General features: G+C 31.9%; 2 protein-coding genes across 4 annotated transcripts in view; one reads left to right on the forward strand and one right to left on the reverse strand.

Annotated features, from left to right (window-relative positions):
* The window catches only part of LOC143245225 (uncharacterized), a 418752-nt gene that overhangs the window by 380209 nt on the left and 19626 nt on the right, over window positions 1–18917 (forward strand). For all 3 annotated transcript variants that reach the window (XM_076491339.1, XM_076491342.1, XM_076491340.1), the window contains 5 exons: window positions 1033–1142; window positions 11528–11642; window positions 11915–12137; window positions 15513–15577; window positions 18620–18700. In XM_076491339.1, coding sequence (XP_076347454.1) covers window positions 1033–1142; window positions 11528–11642; window positions 11915–12137; window positions 15513–15577; window positions 18620–18700 — 594 coding nt within the window. The remainder of the gene's footprint in view (window positions 1–1032; window positions 1143–11527; window positions 11643–11914; window positions 12138–15512; window positions 15578–18619; window positions 18701–18917) is intronic.
* LOC143245228 (glycoprotein 3-alpha-L-fucosyltransferase A-like) overlaps window positions 1–18917 on the reverse strand; it is a 524457-nt gene that overhangs the window by 110138 nt on the left and 395402 nt on the right. The window lies entirely within an intron of this gene.

The raw sequence follows: 18917 nt of genomic DNA on the forward strand, positions 1-18917 counted from the left end.
CATAAAGATACATTTTATGTCTCCCGTTAGAAATATAAAGAGCGTCTGATGTCTTCCTTATGTTCAATTGGTGTGTGGTCTTGAAACACTAGAACTTTTACACTGAAAAAACATTTGTTTTTCTTTTCAATTTGTAAAAAAAAACAACAAAATATTGCGTAGTGACGTCATATGTCTCTCTCGTGTAGATGTCGTTTTAATTTACTGAATTATTTCGTAAGACGCAAAATTTGGCTAGAAATATGCTGAGCCAACGTCTGTGGGAAAGCAACGAATACCTTACATACGTTGCATTTATTGTATACAAGAAACCCGAACTCACAGCAGCTCTGTTTTGTATTCTCCAAGGCAGTGTAACGTTTCCATGACGACTCTCCCATTCGAAAACGTTCTTAATTGTAAGGCAAGGCGTATATTCGAGTTTTGATATTCAGTGTAACCTGCCAGCTAAATCAAGCTTGCATTTACGACACACAAGATCGTCGTAAATATGTGTTATTCGTGGCCGGTGTCAGTAAGTTGGCAGCTCACTAGCATCAGTTATAACGGAACCGTCCTGATGAATCGCAAACAAATGTCTATCTTTTTATTTTCTGGTACAATAAGAAATGTTTACATAAGTCTAAATAACCAGATGTAAACGATAGACTATTGCTAATGTAACCATTGGCAATAGTGGCATGTTCGTGGACTTATAATGTATAATGTTAGAAACTGAGTTTCGACATCCATTATGGGTACAGACAGCACTGATCATTCATTATCTAGCTTTACGCTTAACTGCAAAGAAACATTTATATTTTATCAGTCATAGACTACTAGGAAACCTTTTTTTATAACTGATTAACAGTAGTCTAACTTTAGGTTGAAGTTTCATTGTTACATATGAAAAGCATTAGGCACGAAAAACTCCCATATAGCTTTAATTAAAACTGTATATGTTTCCAAAATGCTCTTTCTTTGTAACATAACTAAATAAGAGTAATTTGGTTAATGACTTCATAACACCTGTTGTTTTACGTGGTCTTACAGAAGAGATACTGACATGCCTGGCTTCTTGGAAAGAAGGATCAACCCGCTACCTGGTGGCAAAAATGGAACACAAAGGAACAAAAACAGATGACGATAAGTTTCGCTGTTTCGTAAGTATACTCAATGTTTACTCCTAATAGAGAAATTTGTTAAAACAAATATTACTGGTCTTTATTCTTCTTAATAGTAAAATGAGCTCGAAATAGAAAAGTTTTATTTACAGTTGGTAATCTACTTAATAATTCGGAAAAATATGTTGGATGAAAGAGAACCAGCTTAACAAATACGAAAAATACATTCTGAATGCTTTATTATTTACTGAATATAGAAATAGGTCAGATGAAAGAGAACCAGTTTCACAAATACAATATATATAATCTGAATGTTCTATAATTTATTGAATGTAGAAATATGTTAGGTGAAAAGAGTACCAGCTAAGCAAATTCAATATAGATTTTCTCAATGTTTTATTATTTACTTAATGTACAAATATGTTAGATAAAAGAGAACCAGCTTAGATGCAAGAGAACCAGCTTAGCATATACAATATATACATTCTGAATGTTCTATTGTTTACTAAATGTAGAAATATGTTAGATAAAGGGGTACCATCTTAACAAATACAATATATACATTCTAAATGTTCTATTATTTACTGATAGTAGAAATATGTTAGATGAAAGAGAACCAGCTTAACAAATACGATATGTACATTCTGAATGTTCTATTGTTTATGAATGTAGTAATATGTTACATGAAAGAGTACCAGTTTAATAAATACGATAGATACATACTGATTGTTCAATTATTTACTGAATGTAGAAATACGTAAGTTAAAGAAAACCAACTTAACAAATACGATGTATATATTCTGAATGTTCGGTTATTTAATGAATGTAGAAATATGTTATATGAAAGAGTACCAGCTTAATCAATACGATATTCACGTTTTGAATGTTCTATAATATACTGATTGTAGAAATATGTCACATGAAAGAGTACGAGCTTAACTAATACTATATATACATTCTGAATGTTCTGTTATTTACTCAATGTAATAATATGTTGGATTCAAGAGTACAAGCTTAAGAAACACAATATATACATTCTGAACGTTCTATAATTTACTAAATGTGAGAAATATGTTACATGAAAGAGTTCCAGTTTAATAAATACGATATATACATTCTGAATGTTCTATTATTTACTAAATGAAGAAAGATGTTGAATGAAAGAGTACAAACTTAACAAATACAATACATACATTCTAAATGTTCCATTGTTTACTGAATGTAGAAATACGTCGCATGAAAGAGTAAGAGATTAACAAATACGATATATACATTCTGAATGTTCTATTACTTTTTGAATGTAGAAATATGTTGGATGAAAGAGTACCAACTTATCAAATAGATATATACATTCTGAATGTTCTATTATTTACTAAGTGTAGAAATATGTTGGATGAAAGAGTACCAACTTATCAAATACGATATATACATTCTGAATGTTCTATTATTTACTAAGTGTAGAAATATGTTGGATGAAAGAGTACCAACTTATGAAATACGATATATACATTCTGAATGTTCTATTATTTACTAAGTGTAGAAATATGTTGGATGAAAGAGTACAAACTTAACAAATAGAATACATACATTCTAAATGTTCCATTGTTTACTGAATGTAGAAATACGTCGCATGAAAGAGTAAGAGATTAACAAATACGATATATACATTCTGAATGTTCTATTACTTTCTGAATGTAGAAATATGTTGGATGAAAGAGTACCAACTTATCAAATACGATATACACATTCTGAATATTCTTTTATTTACTAAATGTCGTAATATGTTAGATGAAAGAGCACCAGCGTAAGAAATACTATATAAACATTCTGAATGTTTTATTATTTACTGAGTGTAGAAATATGTTGGATGAAAGAGTACCAGTTTAACAAATACGATATATTCATTTCCATTTTCTGTTATTTATGGAATGTAGAAATACGTTAAATGAAAGAGAACCAGCTTAACAAATACGATGTATAAATCCTGAATGTTCTATTGTTTACTGAATGTAGAAATGCGTCAGATAAAAGAGGATCAGCTTAAGAAATACGACATATAGATTCTAAATTTTCTATAATTTACTAAATGTAGGATTATGTTTGATGAAAGAGTACCAGATTAACAAATACGATATGTACATTCTGAATGTTCTATTATTTTTTAATGCACAAATATGTTAGATAAAAGAGAACCAGCATAGCAAATACGATGTTAACATTCTGAATGTTCTATTATTTACTGAATGGAGAAAGTTGTTAGATGAAAGAGTACCAGCATTAAAAGGATGATATATACATTTTGAATGTTCTGTTACTGAATGTAGAAATATGTTAAATGAAAGAGAACTACCTAACAAATACAATATATATATTCTACTGAATGTAGAAATATGTTAGATGAATGAGAACCACCTTTTATTCACTCAATATAATAATATGTTGGATTCAAGAGTACCAGCTTAACAAATATAATCTGTACATTTTGAATGTTCTATTGTTTACTGAATGTAGAATTATGTTGAATGAAAGAGTACCAGCTTAAGAAATACAATATATACATTCTGAATGTTCTGTTATTTACTGAAGGTAAATATATGTTAGATGAAAGAATACCATCTTAACAAATACCATATATACATTCTGAATGTTTTATTATTTGCGAAATATCTGTTTGTATCAACTCTTTAAATTTTTACATTCCTTGTTATCGTTTACGATTCTTATTACAGCATATGTTATAGGTTGTTTGATGTGACACCTTACATTCTATATCGTTCATACTTGAATTCTTTATTATTCTAGATTTTGATATATAAATAAATCTATGAATAACTTTTTTCATTCTATGTTTATTAAACAATCCCTTAAAACTTACTTTTAATTTTGGTTTCATATGTTTTAATTTCATAACTTTTATAATTCTAGCTTTTTACTTCATCCTTGTGTATTTTGCGACATTGTCTTAACACAATTCCGAGACAGAGTCTATAAACATTTTACGACGAATAAAAATGTTTTAGCATTGCTCTCTTCCGTAAAATGTCACTATTGGGAACAATAGTTTCTTCTCATCTGCCATAACAATGTTTAACAAAACAGCTCCATTGCTTTGTCCATTTCTCCACGCGAAAAAAAATAATTTAAAGTTGAAATCATTTGTTATATCTCAACGCTTGTCTCCATGTAAACCAGTTGATTTTTTCAGTCGCGACTTTTCAAACAGTCCCAGTTTTTGCCACCACTCTTTAACAGTTCTATTCATACGCTGAATTTATGGGTTTTTGTATCGATTTGATGCTGATTGTTTTTAAGTTATAATACCATCTTTCTGCCTGAGTGTTGTTATTGGACATTCCTACATCTTATTTGACTTTAAACTCTCAGTTTCAGTACAACACTCTAACCTTGTTTGACCCCAACCTTCAATTTACGTTTTTTTTACGTATTATGTGAATTAAGAAATTGTACTCGTTTGTTTGTTTTTTACTGCTAGACTCGTTTTTATTTCCCTTTTAGACCTTTTGACAATTACGAATTTTTGCAAGTATTTTCTTGATCAGTTGAATTCAATTCAAACAAATTTAAAACAAATGTTTATTTTTGAATTTCGCGCAAAGCTACACGAGGACTATCTGCGCTAGCCGTCCCTAATTTAGCAGTGTAATATTAGAGAAAAGGCAACTAGTCATTACCATCCACCGCCAACACTTGGGCTTCTCTTTTGACAACGAATATTGGGATTGACCGTCACATTATAACGCCCCCACCGTTGAAAAGACGAGCATGTTTGGTGAGAAGGGAAGGCGAAAGCTTTAACCCACCGTGCCATGCTGAGCGTGATTTAAAACAAATGTGGACTCATTTTCAATGTATCAAGTCCAGTAAATCTACACATCTACCGATATCTGATGATTATATGCCGTTATAATATTTATAAGAATAACGATTGTTTTTAGTGTCCTTATAAAGACTCGGAAAGTGAGACGTCATTTTTCATCTCCATTTTTGGAAGTTTCTTGAAGTTAAACTACTCTATTTTTGGTTGTTGTTGTTTCTAATGTTCTGCTAAGATGTCTTCGAGTAGCTGACCTGGAACTGTATATACTGTTTTACATGTAACTAGTTTCTCACAGTTTTTAAGTCGAATAAATAATATATTTAATATAAAAATAAATACCTTCGCTTGTGGATAATATAGATTTTTCCTCATACATGTATGTAACAAATTACTACCCTGGGGTTTTTCGTTATTTCAAGAACTTGTTATTTTTCCCGGTTAGAACAGACAAATATATTTTAAAAATTATAGTTATATGTTGAAGTGTTAAACTCTCTGACTAGCGAAGGTTGAAAGAAACTATACAAAACTGCACCTTAACTGTTTGTGTTTTAAATCCTTTCAGATAATACATTACAAATTTGAGGCCACTTTCAAGTCTGAGAACGTGCACTTCTCGGAAGTTTGGTTGCATTTATTTTTAATAAAATTGCTACAACTTTGGTATTTTCTTCATCCCTTATCATACGAAACATCCGAATGCGAAACTGTTTTTACAAAGCTTTCATTCGCACAGTTTATGGCTTATCCGATTTTGTTTACGACATGGATATTGTCTTAGAACAGTATAAAATACGTAAAAACACTCTTTGTAATCGTGCCGCTTTGGATTGCTAAATGTAACTTTTTCGAAAACGTGTCACAAATTTTGTTTATGGAATAGAAACCTGAACCAGTCAAAACTGACTTATCGTCTTTATTTGTGCCAATAAAAAATATTGTCGGTATTTGTAGTTATCACACTGTTTTTACCTGTTTAAAACGAGGGGGACATTCCTAACACCTGTTACTGATTTTTTTAAACTTGATACCTTGTTTCATTCATGGATTACACATTCTGGAATATTGCTACGTATTATAAAGCTGAAGAAACAAAACGTTTAACCACGTGCATCATTAAGCCTTAAATACGTTATGGTGTTTAACTACTAAAAACTGTTGTACTAATACTTGAGGTAAAATTGTTTAAACAGCAAATTAATTTTAGCCATGATATTTATAACTTTGCCCCTTGAGACTTAATTTCAGAACATTGCAGATCTGTCTATCTTTTGTCTTCCACCAGTCATTTGCCCAAGAGGCCTTTCGTTAAATACCAGAACTCGCCTGCTGTGATGGACTGTGAGAGGCAAAAGTTTTTCTGAAACACTAATTATATATGCTGTATAAAAGCTGATAATTAACAGTTTAAGTGCCGAAAGCTGATGAAAAAATTAAAAAGCCTGAAGTGTTAAAATGTGTGATAGAAATCATATAAATTCCAAAGGATTTATTCTACATTTAGTCATTTATTCTCCAATAAAACTGGCGAACTCTCTTGTTGAATCATACTGATATTGCATAAAACTGTTTGATTATCATTGTATGCATCTGATACTGATGTTGTATAAGTCTGTTTGATTATCATTGTATGTATCTGATACTGATGTTGTATAAGTCTGTTTGATTATCATGGTATTATCTGATACTGATGTTGTATAAAACTGTTTGATTATCATTGTATGTATCTGATACTGATGTTGTATAAGTCTGTTTGATTATCATTGTATGTATCTGATACTGATGTTGTATAAGTCTGTTTGATTATCATGGTATTATCTGATACTGATGCTGTATAAGTCTGTTTGATTATCATTGTATGTATCTGATACTGACGTTGTATAAGTCTGTTTGATTATCATTGTATGTATCTGATACTGATGTTGTATAAAACTGTTTGATTATCATTGTATGTATCTGATACTGATGTTGTATAAGTCTGTTTGATTATCATGGTATGTATCTGATACTGATGTTGTATAAAACTGTTTGATTATCATTGTATGTATCTGATACTGATGTTGTATAAAACTGTTTGATTATCATTGTATGTATCTGATACTGATGTTGTATAAGTCTGTTTGATTATCATTGTATGTATCTGATACTGACGTTGTATAAGTCTGTTTGATTATCATTGTATGTATCTGATACTGATGTTGTATAAGTCTGTTTGATTATCATGGTATTATCTGATACTGATGCTGTATAAGTCTGTTTGATTATCATTGTATGTATCTGATACTGACGTTGTATAAGTCTGTTTGATTATCATTGTATGTATCTGATACTGATGTTGTATAAGTCTGTTTGATTATCATGGTATTATCTGATACTGATGCTGTATAAGTCTGTTTGATTATCATTGTATGTATCTGATACTGATGTTGTATAAGTCTGTTTGATTATCATTGTGTGTATCTGATATTGCTTTCCTCAACATTATAGCTATATAATATTGGTATGATCTATGATACTGATTTGTCAGTATCGTAGTTATATGATATTAATGTTATCTAAGTTACTTTTTGGTCAGTGTTATAGATGTAATTATGGTATGTGTTTGTTAATATATATATGTCTTGCAACGAAATATAATTATTCTATATGTTACTTAATATACACATTTCTCTTGCTTTGGAATACAGTTATTTTCTTTGTTAGTTAATGTATGTTATAGAATGTCATTAATGTCGGTGTTACATAATACACATTTCTCTCTTGTTATAGAATGTCATTGATGTCGGTGTTAGTTAATACACATATCTCTATTGTTATAGAATGTCATCTGTGTCGCTGTTACTTAATACACATATCTCTCTTGTTATAGAATGTCATCTGAGTCGGTGTTACTTAATACACATATCTCTCTTGTTATAGAATGTCATTAATGTCGATGTTACTTAATACACATATCTCTCTTGTTATAGAATGTCATTAATGTCGGTGTTACTTAATACACATATCTCTATGGTTATAAAATGTCATTAATGTCGGTGTTAGTTAATACACATATCTCTATTGTTATAGAATGTCATTAATGTCGGTGTTACTTAATACACATATCTCTCTTGTTATAAAATGTCATTAATGTCGGTGTTAGTTAATACACATATCTCTATTGTTATAGAATGTCATTAATGTCGGTGTTACTTAATGCACATATCTCTATTGTTATAGAATGTCATTAATGTCGGTGTTAGTTAATACACATATCTCTATTGTTATAGAATGTCATTAATGTCGGTGCTACTTAATGCACATATCTCTTGTTATAGAATGTCATTAATGTCGGTGTTACTTAATACACATATCTCTCTTGTTATAGAATGTCATTAATGTCGGTGTTACTTAATACACATATCTCTATGGTTATAAAATGTCATTAATGTCGGTGTTACTTAATACACATATCTCTCTTGTTATAAAATGTCATTAATGTCGGTGTTACTTAATACACATATCTCTATTGTTATAGAATGTCATCTGAGTCGGTGTTACTTAATACACATATCTCTATTGTTATAGAATGTCATTAATGTCGGTGTTACTTAATACACATATCTCTCTTGTTATAGAATGTCATTAATGTCGGTGTTAGTTAATACACATATCTCTATTGTTATAGAATGTCATTAATGTCGGTGTTACTTAATGCACATATCTCTCTTGTTATAGAATGTCATTAATGTCGGTGTTAGTTAATACACATATCTCTATTGTTATAGAATGTCATTAATGTCGATGTTACTTAATACACATATCTCTCTTGTTATAGAATGTCGTTAATGTCGGTGTTACTTAATACACATATCTCTATTGTTATAGAATGTCATCTGTGTCGCTGTTACTTAATACACATATCTCTCTTGTTATAGAATGTCATTAATGTCGGTGTTACTTAATACAGATATCTCTATTGTTATAGAATGTCATTGATGTCAGTGTTAGTTAATACACATGTCTCTCTTGTTATAGAATGTCATTAATGTCGATGTTACTTAATACACATATCTCTCTTGTTATAGAATGTCATTAATGTCGGTGTTACTTAATACACATATCTCTATTGTTATAGAATGTCATCTGTGTCGGTATTACTTAATACACATATCTCTTGTTATAGAATGTCATTAATGTCGGTGCTACTTAATGCACATATCTCTTGTTATAGAATGTCATTAATGTCGGTGTTACTTAATACACATATCTCTCTTGTTATAGAATGTCATTAATGTCGGTGTTACTTAATACACATATCTCTATGGTTATAAAATGTCATTAATGTCGGTGTTAGTTAATACACATATCTCTATTGTTATAGAATGTCATTTATGTCGGTGTTACTTAATACACATATCTCTCTTGTTATAAAATGTCATTAATGCCGGTGTTACTTAATACACATATCTCTATTGTTATAGAATGTCATCTGAGTCGGTGTTACTTAATACACATATCTCTATTGTTATAGAATGTCATTAATGTCGGTGTTACTTAATACACATATCCCTCTTGTTATAGAATGTCATTAATGTCGGTGTTAGTTAATACACATATCTCTATTGTTATAGAATGTCATTAATGTCGGTGTTACTTAATGCACATATCTCTCTTGTTATAGAATGTCATTAATGTCGGTGTTAGTTAATACACATATCTCTATTGTTATAGAATGTCATTAATGTCGATGTTACTTAATACACATATCTCTCTTGTTATAGAATGTCGTTAATGTCGGTGTTACTTAATACACATATCTCTATTGTTATAGAATGTCATCTGTGTCGGTATTACTTAATACACATATCTGTTGTTATAGAATGTCATTAATGTCGGTGTTACTTAATACACATATCTCTCTTGTTATAGAATGTCATTAATGTCGGTGCTACTTAATGCACATATCTCTTGTTATAGAATGTCATTAATGTCGGTGTTACTTAATACACATATCTCTCTTGTTATAGAATGTCATTAATGTCGGTGTTACTTAATACACATATCTCTATGGTTATAAAATGTCATTAATGTCGGTGTTAGTTAATACACATATCTCTATTGTTATAGAATGTCATTAATGTCGGTGTTACTTAATACACATATCTCTCTTGTTATAAAATGTCATTAATGCCGGTGTTACTTAATACACATATCTCTATTGTTATAGAATGTCATCTGAGTCGGTGTTACTTAATACACATATCTCTATTGTTATAGAATGTCATTAATGTCGGTGTTACTTAATACACATATCCCTCTTGTTATAGAATGTCATTAATGTCGGTGTTAGTTAATACACATATCTCTATTGTTATAGAATGTCATTAATGTCGGTGTTACTTAATGCACATATCTCTCTTGTTATAGAATGTCATTAATGTCGGTGTTAGTTAATACACATATCTCTATTGTTATAGAATGTCATTAATGTCGATGTTACTTAATACACATATCTCTCTTGTTATAGAATGTCGTTAATGTCGGTGTTACTTAATACACATATCTCTATTGTTATAGAATGTCATCTGTTTCGCTGTTACTTAATACACATATCTCTCTTGTTATAGAATGTCATTAATGTCGGTGTTACTTAATACAGATATCTCTATTGTTATAGAATGTCATTGATGTCAGTGTTAGTTAATACACATGTCTCTCTTGTTATAGAATGTCATTAATGTCGATGTTTTTTAATACACATATCTCTCTTGTTATAGAATGTCATTAATGTCGGTGTTACTTAATACACATATCTCTATTGTTATAGAATGTCATCTGTGTCGGTATTACTTAATACACATATCTGTTGTTATAGAATGTCATTAATGTCGGTGTTACTTAATACACATATCTCTCTTGTTATAGAATGTCATTAATGTCGGTGTTACTTAATACACATATCTCTCTTGTTATAGAATGTCATTAATGTCGGTGTTACTTAATACACATATCTCTCTTGTTATAGAATGTCATTAATGTCGGTGTTACTTAATACACATATCTCTATTGTTATAGAATGTCATCTGTGTCGGTATTACTTAATACACATATCTCTTGTTATAGAATGTCATTAATGTCGGTGTTAGTTGACTTTTACTTCTTTTTTGGAATGTCATTATTTTCTTTACCTATAAAAATCTATAAGTGTTTAAGAAATAGCCTTAAACACTGTATGTTTCACATTTAGTCAGTCAGTATTTATTGGTCATCCCTTTGCTTTCTTCCAATGACAAATACTGAAACGAAGAAGCTGTGTATCTCGAGATAAGTCAGAAAGGTCGAAACGTCGATTTTTTGCGTTTCTCTGTGTTTGTCGTTGTTAATAAATATTGTTAATAAATATAGTTTCTTTTAGTGTAGATCTAACTCTGTCCATAGTTTCCAAATACAATTACAATAAAATCACTGTGGATCTCTATTGTTTATGTAATATTTTTGCTGTTATCGTTGTCTGCCTCGTCGTGTAATAAGAACATTCTCTCTGTGATGTAGACATGCAGCTAACTAACAAGTTTTCACACTTGTTCTGTTTTTGTTATCATAGGTATACGACAGATTGCAAGATGATTCTGGCTTTCGAATAGCTCAATCTGGAGACGCCACGTGTGACGGGTTGTTTTCAGCTGTTGAAGGATCTCGTACGATGAAACTTAATAGAGGTAATATTAGAATACGCATATGATTTCTTAGTTTAAAAGTGTAGAAGAACAGACCTGTAGCTGTTGAATGAAGTTGTGTTTTAACTTTATTATTCTGCTAAGACAATGTTCCCAACTTTGTTATCCCGCTAAGACTGCATTTGTTGGCGGAAAGTGAAAAACAGGATATTAGTATTGAAACTTAGTTTTTACATTTTCTTTTCGTTCATTAGTCATTAGTTTAATTTGGAGTCTCGTAACCTTTATTTCTCTGGGTGATTTTTGTGAATCAGTTCCTCATTCTCACGTGAGATGCCACTTTCCAAACTGGATATCTGCCGCAGAACGCTGGAGGACATTGGACACCTTGTTGACTTACGTCTTCAGTGATCCAAATACATCCTTCCACATATATAACAGTATCAGCGAAGATTTAATGACACGAGCTGTTTGCAAGAGTGTCGATCACGTGACTGATGATTCTACACGACTTGTCGTACAGTCTACATCTGGTTGGTAAGTTTTGTTTAGGACTTGATGCCTTACAAGTTAAAGGATGTTTCTTATAATTGTCTTGTTTATTATAAACGTGCGCCTTCGTACGTCCTTCAAATTTCTGTTTGTCTAACTACATATCTCTTGGATCGTCCACCTGCCTTTCTGTAAATGTTTACTAATCTGACTACTTGTATCTTTCTACACCCATCTACCTTCTTCTATGTTTCTACTTATCTGACTACGCTTTTCTCTGATTGTCCATCTGACCACCTTTGTTTTCTTCTAAATTGTGGTTTATCTGACGAGATATAATTGTTCCTAGCGACAGTCTTGTCTCCATTTGTACTGTATGTGTACAGTCATGACACTAATTTTTAATTGTCTAATATAAACAATCTCACAAGTCACAAACCATGAAAACAAATTATTTCGTCTTTCTTCGGTCTTGGCCTGGCATGGCCAAGCGTGTTAAGGCGCGCGATTCGTAATCCGAGGGTCGCGGGTTCGCATCCCCGTCGCGCCAAACATGCTCGCCCTTTCAGCCGTGAGCGCATTATATATGTGACGGTCAATCCCACTATTCGTTGGTAAAAGAGTAGCCCAAGAGTTGGCGGTGGGTGGTGATGTCTAGCTGCCTTTCCTCCAGTCTTACACTGCTAAATTAGGGACGGCAAGCACAGATAGCCCTCGAGAAGCTTTGTGTGAAATTCAAAAAACAAACAAACAAACATTCTTCGGTCTTTCCTGTGATATACTGGTCAAAGTTCAATTTACTATGTTAGATAAACGTTAAGGAAAAGTTGTTTTGTTTTTCCAAATTAATCTGATTTAAAATATGAGAGAACGAACTGGGACGTACACTCCAACATTACTTAGTCTAAGCCTTGCTGTGCGACGAGAAAGTAGATTTAATTCGCTTTCCCTAGAGATTTAGGGTCTTAAAGAGGCTTATAGACTTTTAACACTAATTCTCTTAAATTTTCCCGTTTTTAATTAAGCACGTCACAATATTTATTTATTAGCCAATGGAGAAGCTCCAGTCAGAAAAAAAAAAAAAAATGCTTTCGATTGTCTCTATTTCCTTGCACGTTGACAGAACCAAGATTTCCAAGTTTGTATTATTCCTATACTAAATGCAAGACATATCTTTTGATAAGAGACAAAAATAACTTGAACATGGATCCAGCTTCTAGTATGTCATTATCTTATAATCACATTATTATTAACCATATAAATAGAAGATGTCAATAAGTGCTTTATAGATATAGTTGAGAAAAGGAACCAAGAAACAGAACACCTACTTTCATTTTCTAAAGGCCCCGGCATGGCCAGGTGGTTAAGGTACTCGACTCGTAATCTGAGGGTTGCGTGTTCGAATCCCCGTTACAGCTAACATGCTCGCCCTTTCAGCTGTGGGAACGTTATAATGTAATGGTCAATCCCACTATTCGTTGGTAAAAGAGTAGCCCAAGAGTTGGCGGTGGGTGGTGATTACTACCTGCCTTCCCTCTAGTCTTACACTGCTAAATTAGGAACAACTAGGGCAGATAGCCCTCGTGTAGCTCTGCGCGACATTCAAAACAAACCAAACCAATCATTTTTTAACCGTGAGGTAATAACTGCTTGGGCTTTACGTTAGCAAAGACAGTTGTTTGATTTCTTTAATTAATGTTTTAACTTTCTTTTTAACAAATATTCAATCTGTTGTAAGATTTGTAGTTACATATTGAACAAGAAAACAATAACCGTGTTTTTCCTTAGTCACAATATACGGTTCAAGGAAAGGTGTATTTGGAAATTTATTCAGCACGAAAATGTGTTTTTAACTTCATTACTTTTTTGCAGGATTGGCAAAACTTAGTGTAATATGTAATATGAAGTTTGTGCTGCATCTGTGTGTTAGTTACGTCTTAAACAAAGTCAAGGTTCATTAACATGTGTATTTGGATGTGGTGTTTATCAAACTACGAGTACACTAACATATGTATTTTTATGTGGTATTTAGCTTAACTGAAACTGCCTTAATATGTGTATTTTTATGTGGTATTTAGCTCAACTGAAAATTCCTTAAGGTGTTTATTTCTTATGTAATATTTAATACAACTGAAACTGTTTTAACATGTGTATTTCTTATGTGGTTTTTAGCTCAAGTGAAACTGCCTTAACATGTGTGTTTCTTATGTGGTTATTTAACACAACTGAAACTGCCTTAACATGTGTATTTCTTATGTGGTATTTAGCTCAACTGAAACTGCCTTAGCATGTGTATTTCTTGTGTGGTATTTAATGCAACTAAAACTGCCGTAACATGTGTATTTCTTATGTGGTATTTAGCTCAACTGAAACTGCCTTAGCATGTGTATTTCTTGTGTGGTATTTAATACAACTAAAACTGCATTAACATGTGTATTTCTTACGTGGTTATTTAATACAACTGGATGTGCTATTAATATGCGTATTTATCACAACATAAATTGTTTTAATATGTGTATTTGTTATACATTAACTTAATTACTGACTGCAACTTGGAGTGTGACATTTGATGCTAGCTTAGCTATTACGAGTTTGAATATTGTTCTAGGTTAATCGAAGCTTACGTTAAATATTCACTACAAAGACGAGCTGTCTTTAAAACGTTCAGAACATGCATGTTTTGTCAAGGTGTGTTGGAGTTCGTGATCTTACCAGTATTAACATATCTTATTGAACACCTGTGGCGACTATGAACATTAATTATCAGCTTATTCCCAACGTTTACTGTGGCAAAGTTTATGGCATTAATTTTGTTAAGTGTATGGAAGATTGTATGTATTTATAGGGTTAACGTATTGAAGAAGAGATGCACACGTCACACGAGCGCCATTTTAAACAGTGGCAAATTAATTTTGCCTAAATCAAATAACAGCGAGAACCGTCGTGTCTTATCTGTGGATGATTAAATCTCTTCTTAGCAAGAAGCTGACTTCACTGTATTTCGTTGTTTCGTCATACAATAAATACAAATTTCTACAAAGGACTCGCGTGTGTGAAAGAAAAAAAATAATATTTATTTTATTTATAGATACGTATTTAGAATTTTCAAATTCACAACTTTCACTACCCGTAGATTACATAATATTTGACAGCCTGATTTAGCGACAGTTATTTCGTTTTTATCTTCCTTAGTACTTGCTGGGTTCAAGAGTATTCCATTCCCCCTGAGAACGAGAGTTTTATCAAGTGTTGGTTCTCTTCTTTATCCTCTCGCAGCATAAAGTAGTGAATGTACAGAGCTGTTATTTGAATTGCATGGTTGTATACTGTAGTTTTTCGATTTAACTTTACAACGTCATACTTTCGGGATATTATCCACTTCACCTTGTAATTAGTTTCAACTTTTTTTTATAATTTCAGCTCACACGGGTTTGTTTGTATGGAATTTTATCGTCGCACACGGCAGATTCTAGAAATTCAAAGCGGTAAGAAATTTGATATTTGTAGAATATTAACAGTTTAGGTAACTTTCGTATCATACGTGGCGAGTTTTTTTTTCTTCCAAGAGAGCTCAAAATTGATGGTTATTTTAAAACTACACAAAAACCCGTGTACTATTTAATAAATAATTAATGTTTCTAAATGTATTTCTACTTTTCAACTTCAGATTTAGTGTAGATAGTTTCTCGCAACAACGTTTCGTACAAGTATTGGCGAAAATTTTCAACACTCGAAGTGTCTTTCAGTGTAAGTGTAATGTATAACATAAGTGCACTCGGTGTAAGTATAATGTTTAGGGATTTCTGGTTGGAAACTACAGGGTCGGATTAGCCCTAAATTAAATACGTATATCTGCAACTCATGGCGACAGTATGTATTTCATGTTTGTTTACTTTTGCGTAAGAAATTTAATATATCTACACTCAATATATTTTATTTGAAAAAACCAAAAAGACACATGTATGATATAAGCATATCGTTAAACAAATTGGTATCAATAACTGATGCTGTTTATCATTGGAGTGCAAGAGAAGGTTCTGGAAAATCGATTCACAGAACGTGTTTACCGTAATTGCTTTAGTCTTCCAAGCACGCTTTTTTGCCTATCGATCAGCCATTTATCTCTCTGTCCCATTAACGTACCGAACTACTTTTCTACGAAAATACGCCCATACATCAAGAATACAGATTGAAATAAGTCGTTTCAGGAACACGAAACAAAAAACAAAACCAAAACTAAAACGATTTAATATCCTAGAACATCGGGGGAAAAAAGTACATATTTGCCTCGTAAAAAGTTTTAGAAAAATATTTAATCTACTAAAATCTCATTTTTTTAGTTATTGTTGTATCAATACGCTTTTAACTAAGTACCAGAAATTAAATTATAAAACTCAGAAAACTTAATAGCAGAACCTAATATTAATCTACATATAGTAAGTTTCATAGAATTAGTAATTTTTTCATTATGAACTATAACCCTCAGTAATTAATATTATATTGTACTAAGTAATACCGAGATAGTTTTCTAGTTTTAAACAATACGTATACAGTTTGTGTTAATTATTTCATTTAATTCTAGAACATACGATTGCTGAAATCACGCGTAGTTACATTCAGTAACAAGAACTGTTTGTGTTGCTTATTTCTATAATACGGTTCTCATTGGTCCTTAAACACTATAACTATTAGATCAAAGAAGAAAGACACTTACTAGCTACACTATAACCAGCATGTTAATACAGAAAGATACTTACTAGCTCACTAAAACTGTCAAATTATTACAAAAGACACCAAGTAGCTATACTAAAACCATCAGGTTAATACAGACAGACACTTAATAGCTACACTGAACCAACAAGTAAGTAAGAAATTACACTTATTACCTACATTAAACCAACAGGCAAATAAAGAGAATACACTTACTAGTTACACTAAAACCAACAGATTAGCACTAAAATACACTTATAAGGTACGCTGAACCAACAGGTAAATAAAGAAATGCCCCTACTAGCCAAACTAAAACTAACAGATTAGCACTAAAATACACTTACAAGCTACACTGAACCAACAGGTAAATAAAGAAATGCCTCTACTAGCCAAACTAAAACTAACAGATTAGCACTAAAATACACTTATAAGGTACGCTGAACCAACAGGTAAATAAAGAAATGCCCCTACTAGCCAAACTAAAACTAACAGATTAGCACTAAAATACACTTACAAGCTACACTGAACCAACAGGTAAATAAAGAAATGCCTCTACTAGCCAAACTAAAACTAACAGATTAGCACTAAAATACACTTACAAGCTACACTGAACCAACAGGTAAATAAAGAAATGCCCCTACTAGCTACACTAAAATCATCAAGTTAATAAAGAAATGTCCCTACAAGCTATACTGAACATAATAGATGTAGTGACTAGCTACACTAAATTCATCAAGTGATAAAACATTTACACGTGTTTAATAAAGTTTAATAGCAATTCAGGACCACTCACTCCCTCTATCTGTTGGTGCTTTCAAGATGGCTTCTGCAGAATACGACCACATAAGTTTGAATACTTTCAATATTGCAGTCAGGGCTAACCAGTCTTGAATTAGCCTCCACTTTTAGCATTGTTAATTACCAGTACTCACGTAAGTTAAATACATTTATCGTTTCTGTTGGCAACGGCAAGTGAACGATATTTCTTCAGGCTTACGACGCTAACAACCGGCTTTCGATACCATTTGTGTGATAGGTCACAGATAATTTATTGTGTATTTGTTTAAAATTAAGCACAAAGCTACACAATAGGCTATCTGTGCCCTGTTTACCACGGGTATCGAAACCCGTTTTTTAGCGGTGTGGGTCCGCAGACATACCGCTGTGACACCGGAGAGTACCTATTGTATATCTTTATACTTTAACCACACAAAATACATTAACAATATTCTGTTTACAATTCACGTCAACTAGTTAGTGCAATTGCAAAGCGTGGACATTTTTTTTTTAGTTAATGGACTTATTGCAGTTTTAAAAAAAATAATTTGTATTATAACGCACGAACCGAGAGAGTTCTTGTAGTTTTCTGAAATTCCTGGTAATATTCAAAGCTTGTACGGAAACTCCGTACTGTAAGTTATAATATCTGTGTAGTTTGTCAGCGAAATGTTAATAAAAAGTCAGATATTTTGTTGACTATATAAACAGATCCTTATTCAAGGCTAGACTTGAACGGATGCAGCTCCAGGTTAATGAAATTATTTTGTACAAATGGCTAAGGAATTCTCAAAATAGTTTGTGTAATACACAATATATTATTATACTTGTTTATACTGAAATTATATACAAGCAGTCTCTGACTATGAAGTACAATCACAGGTGACGAACCTAATTCGTGTCATGAATTCTTAGAATTTTAGGACTATTGGAAAGAGTTGAAACAGTAAGTAGACGTTAACATGTGGAAAAGGTGACTGTAATTACGATGCTATTTTTTGGTAAATGTGGTAAATACGTCATTATGTTCCTAATTACAGGTGTAATGAGATCTCGTTGGACGGAAGCTTGCAGTTCCAACTATTTTAATCCCAGGAGTAATATGTTTACAACGCTTACGTGTAAGTAATATTTACAGTATTATGTTAAACATATACTTACTCTACGCATGCGTGGATTAGAAGGTGAGAACGAAATGAGAGAAGTAGTGAGAGAAAATAGACACGAGGCTCTCTCGCTGGGCAGAACGAAAAATTATTTGGTCTAGATACTGCTCAGAATACGTGTTTTAATTATACTGACTTAGGCTTAATGGTTGCGGAACTTCCCATAGGTGTA

The sequence above is a fragment of the Tachypleus tridentatus genome, chromosome 2, assembly GCF_004210375.1.
Source record: "Tachypleus tridentatus isolate NWPU-2018 chromosome 2, ASM421037v1, whole genome shotgun sequence".
Classification (NCBI taxonomy): domain Eukaryota; kingdom Metazoa; phylum Arthropoda; class Merostomata; order Xiphosura; family Limulidae; genus Tachypleus; species Tachypleus tridentatus.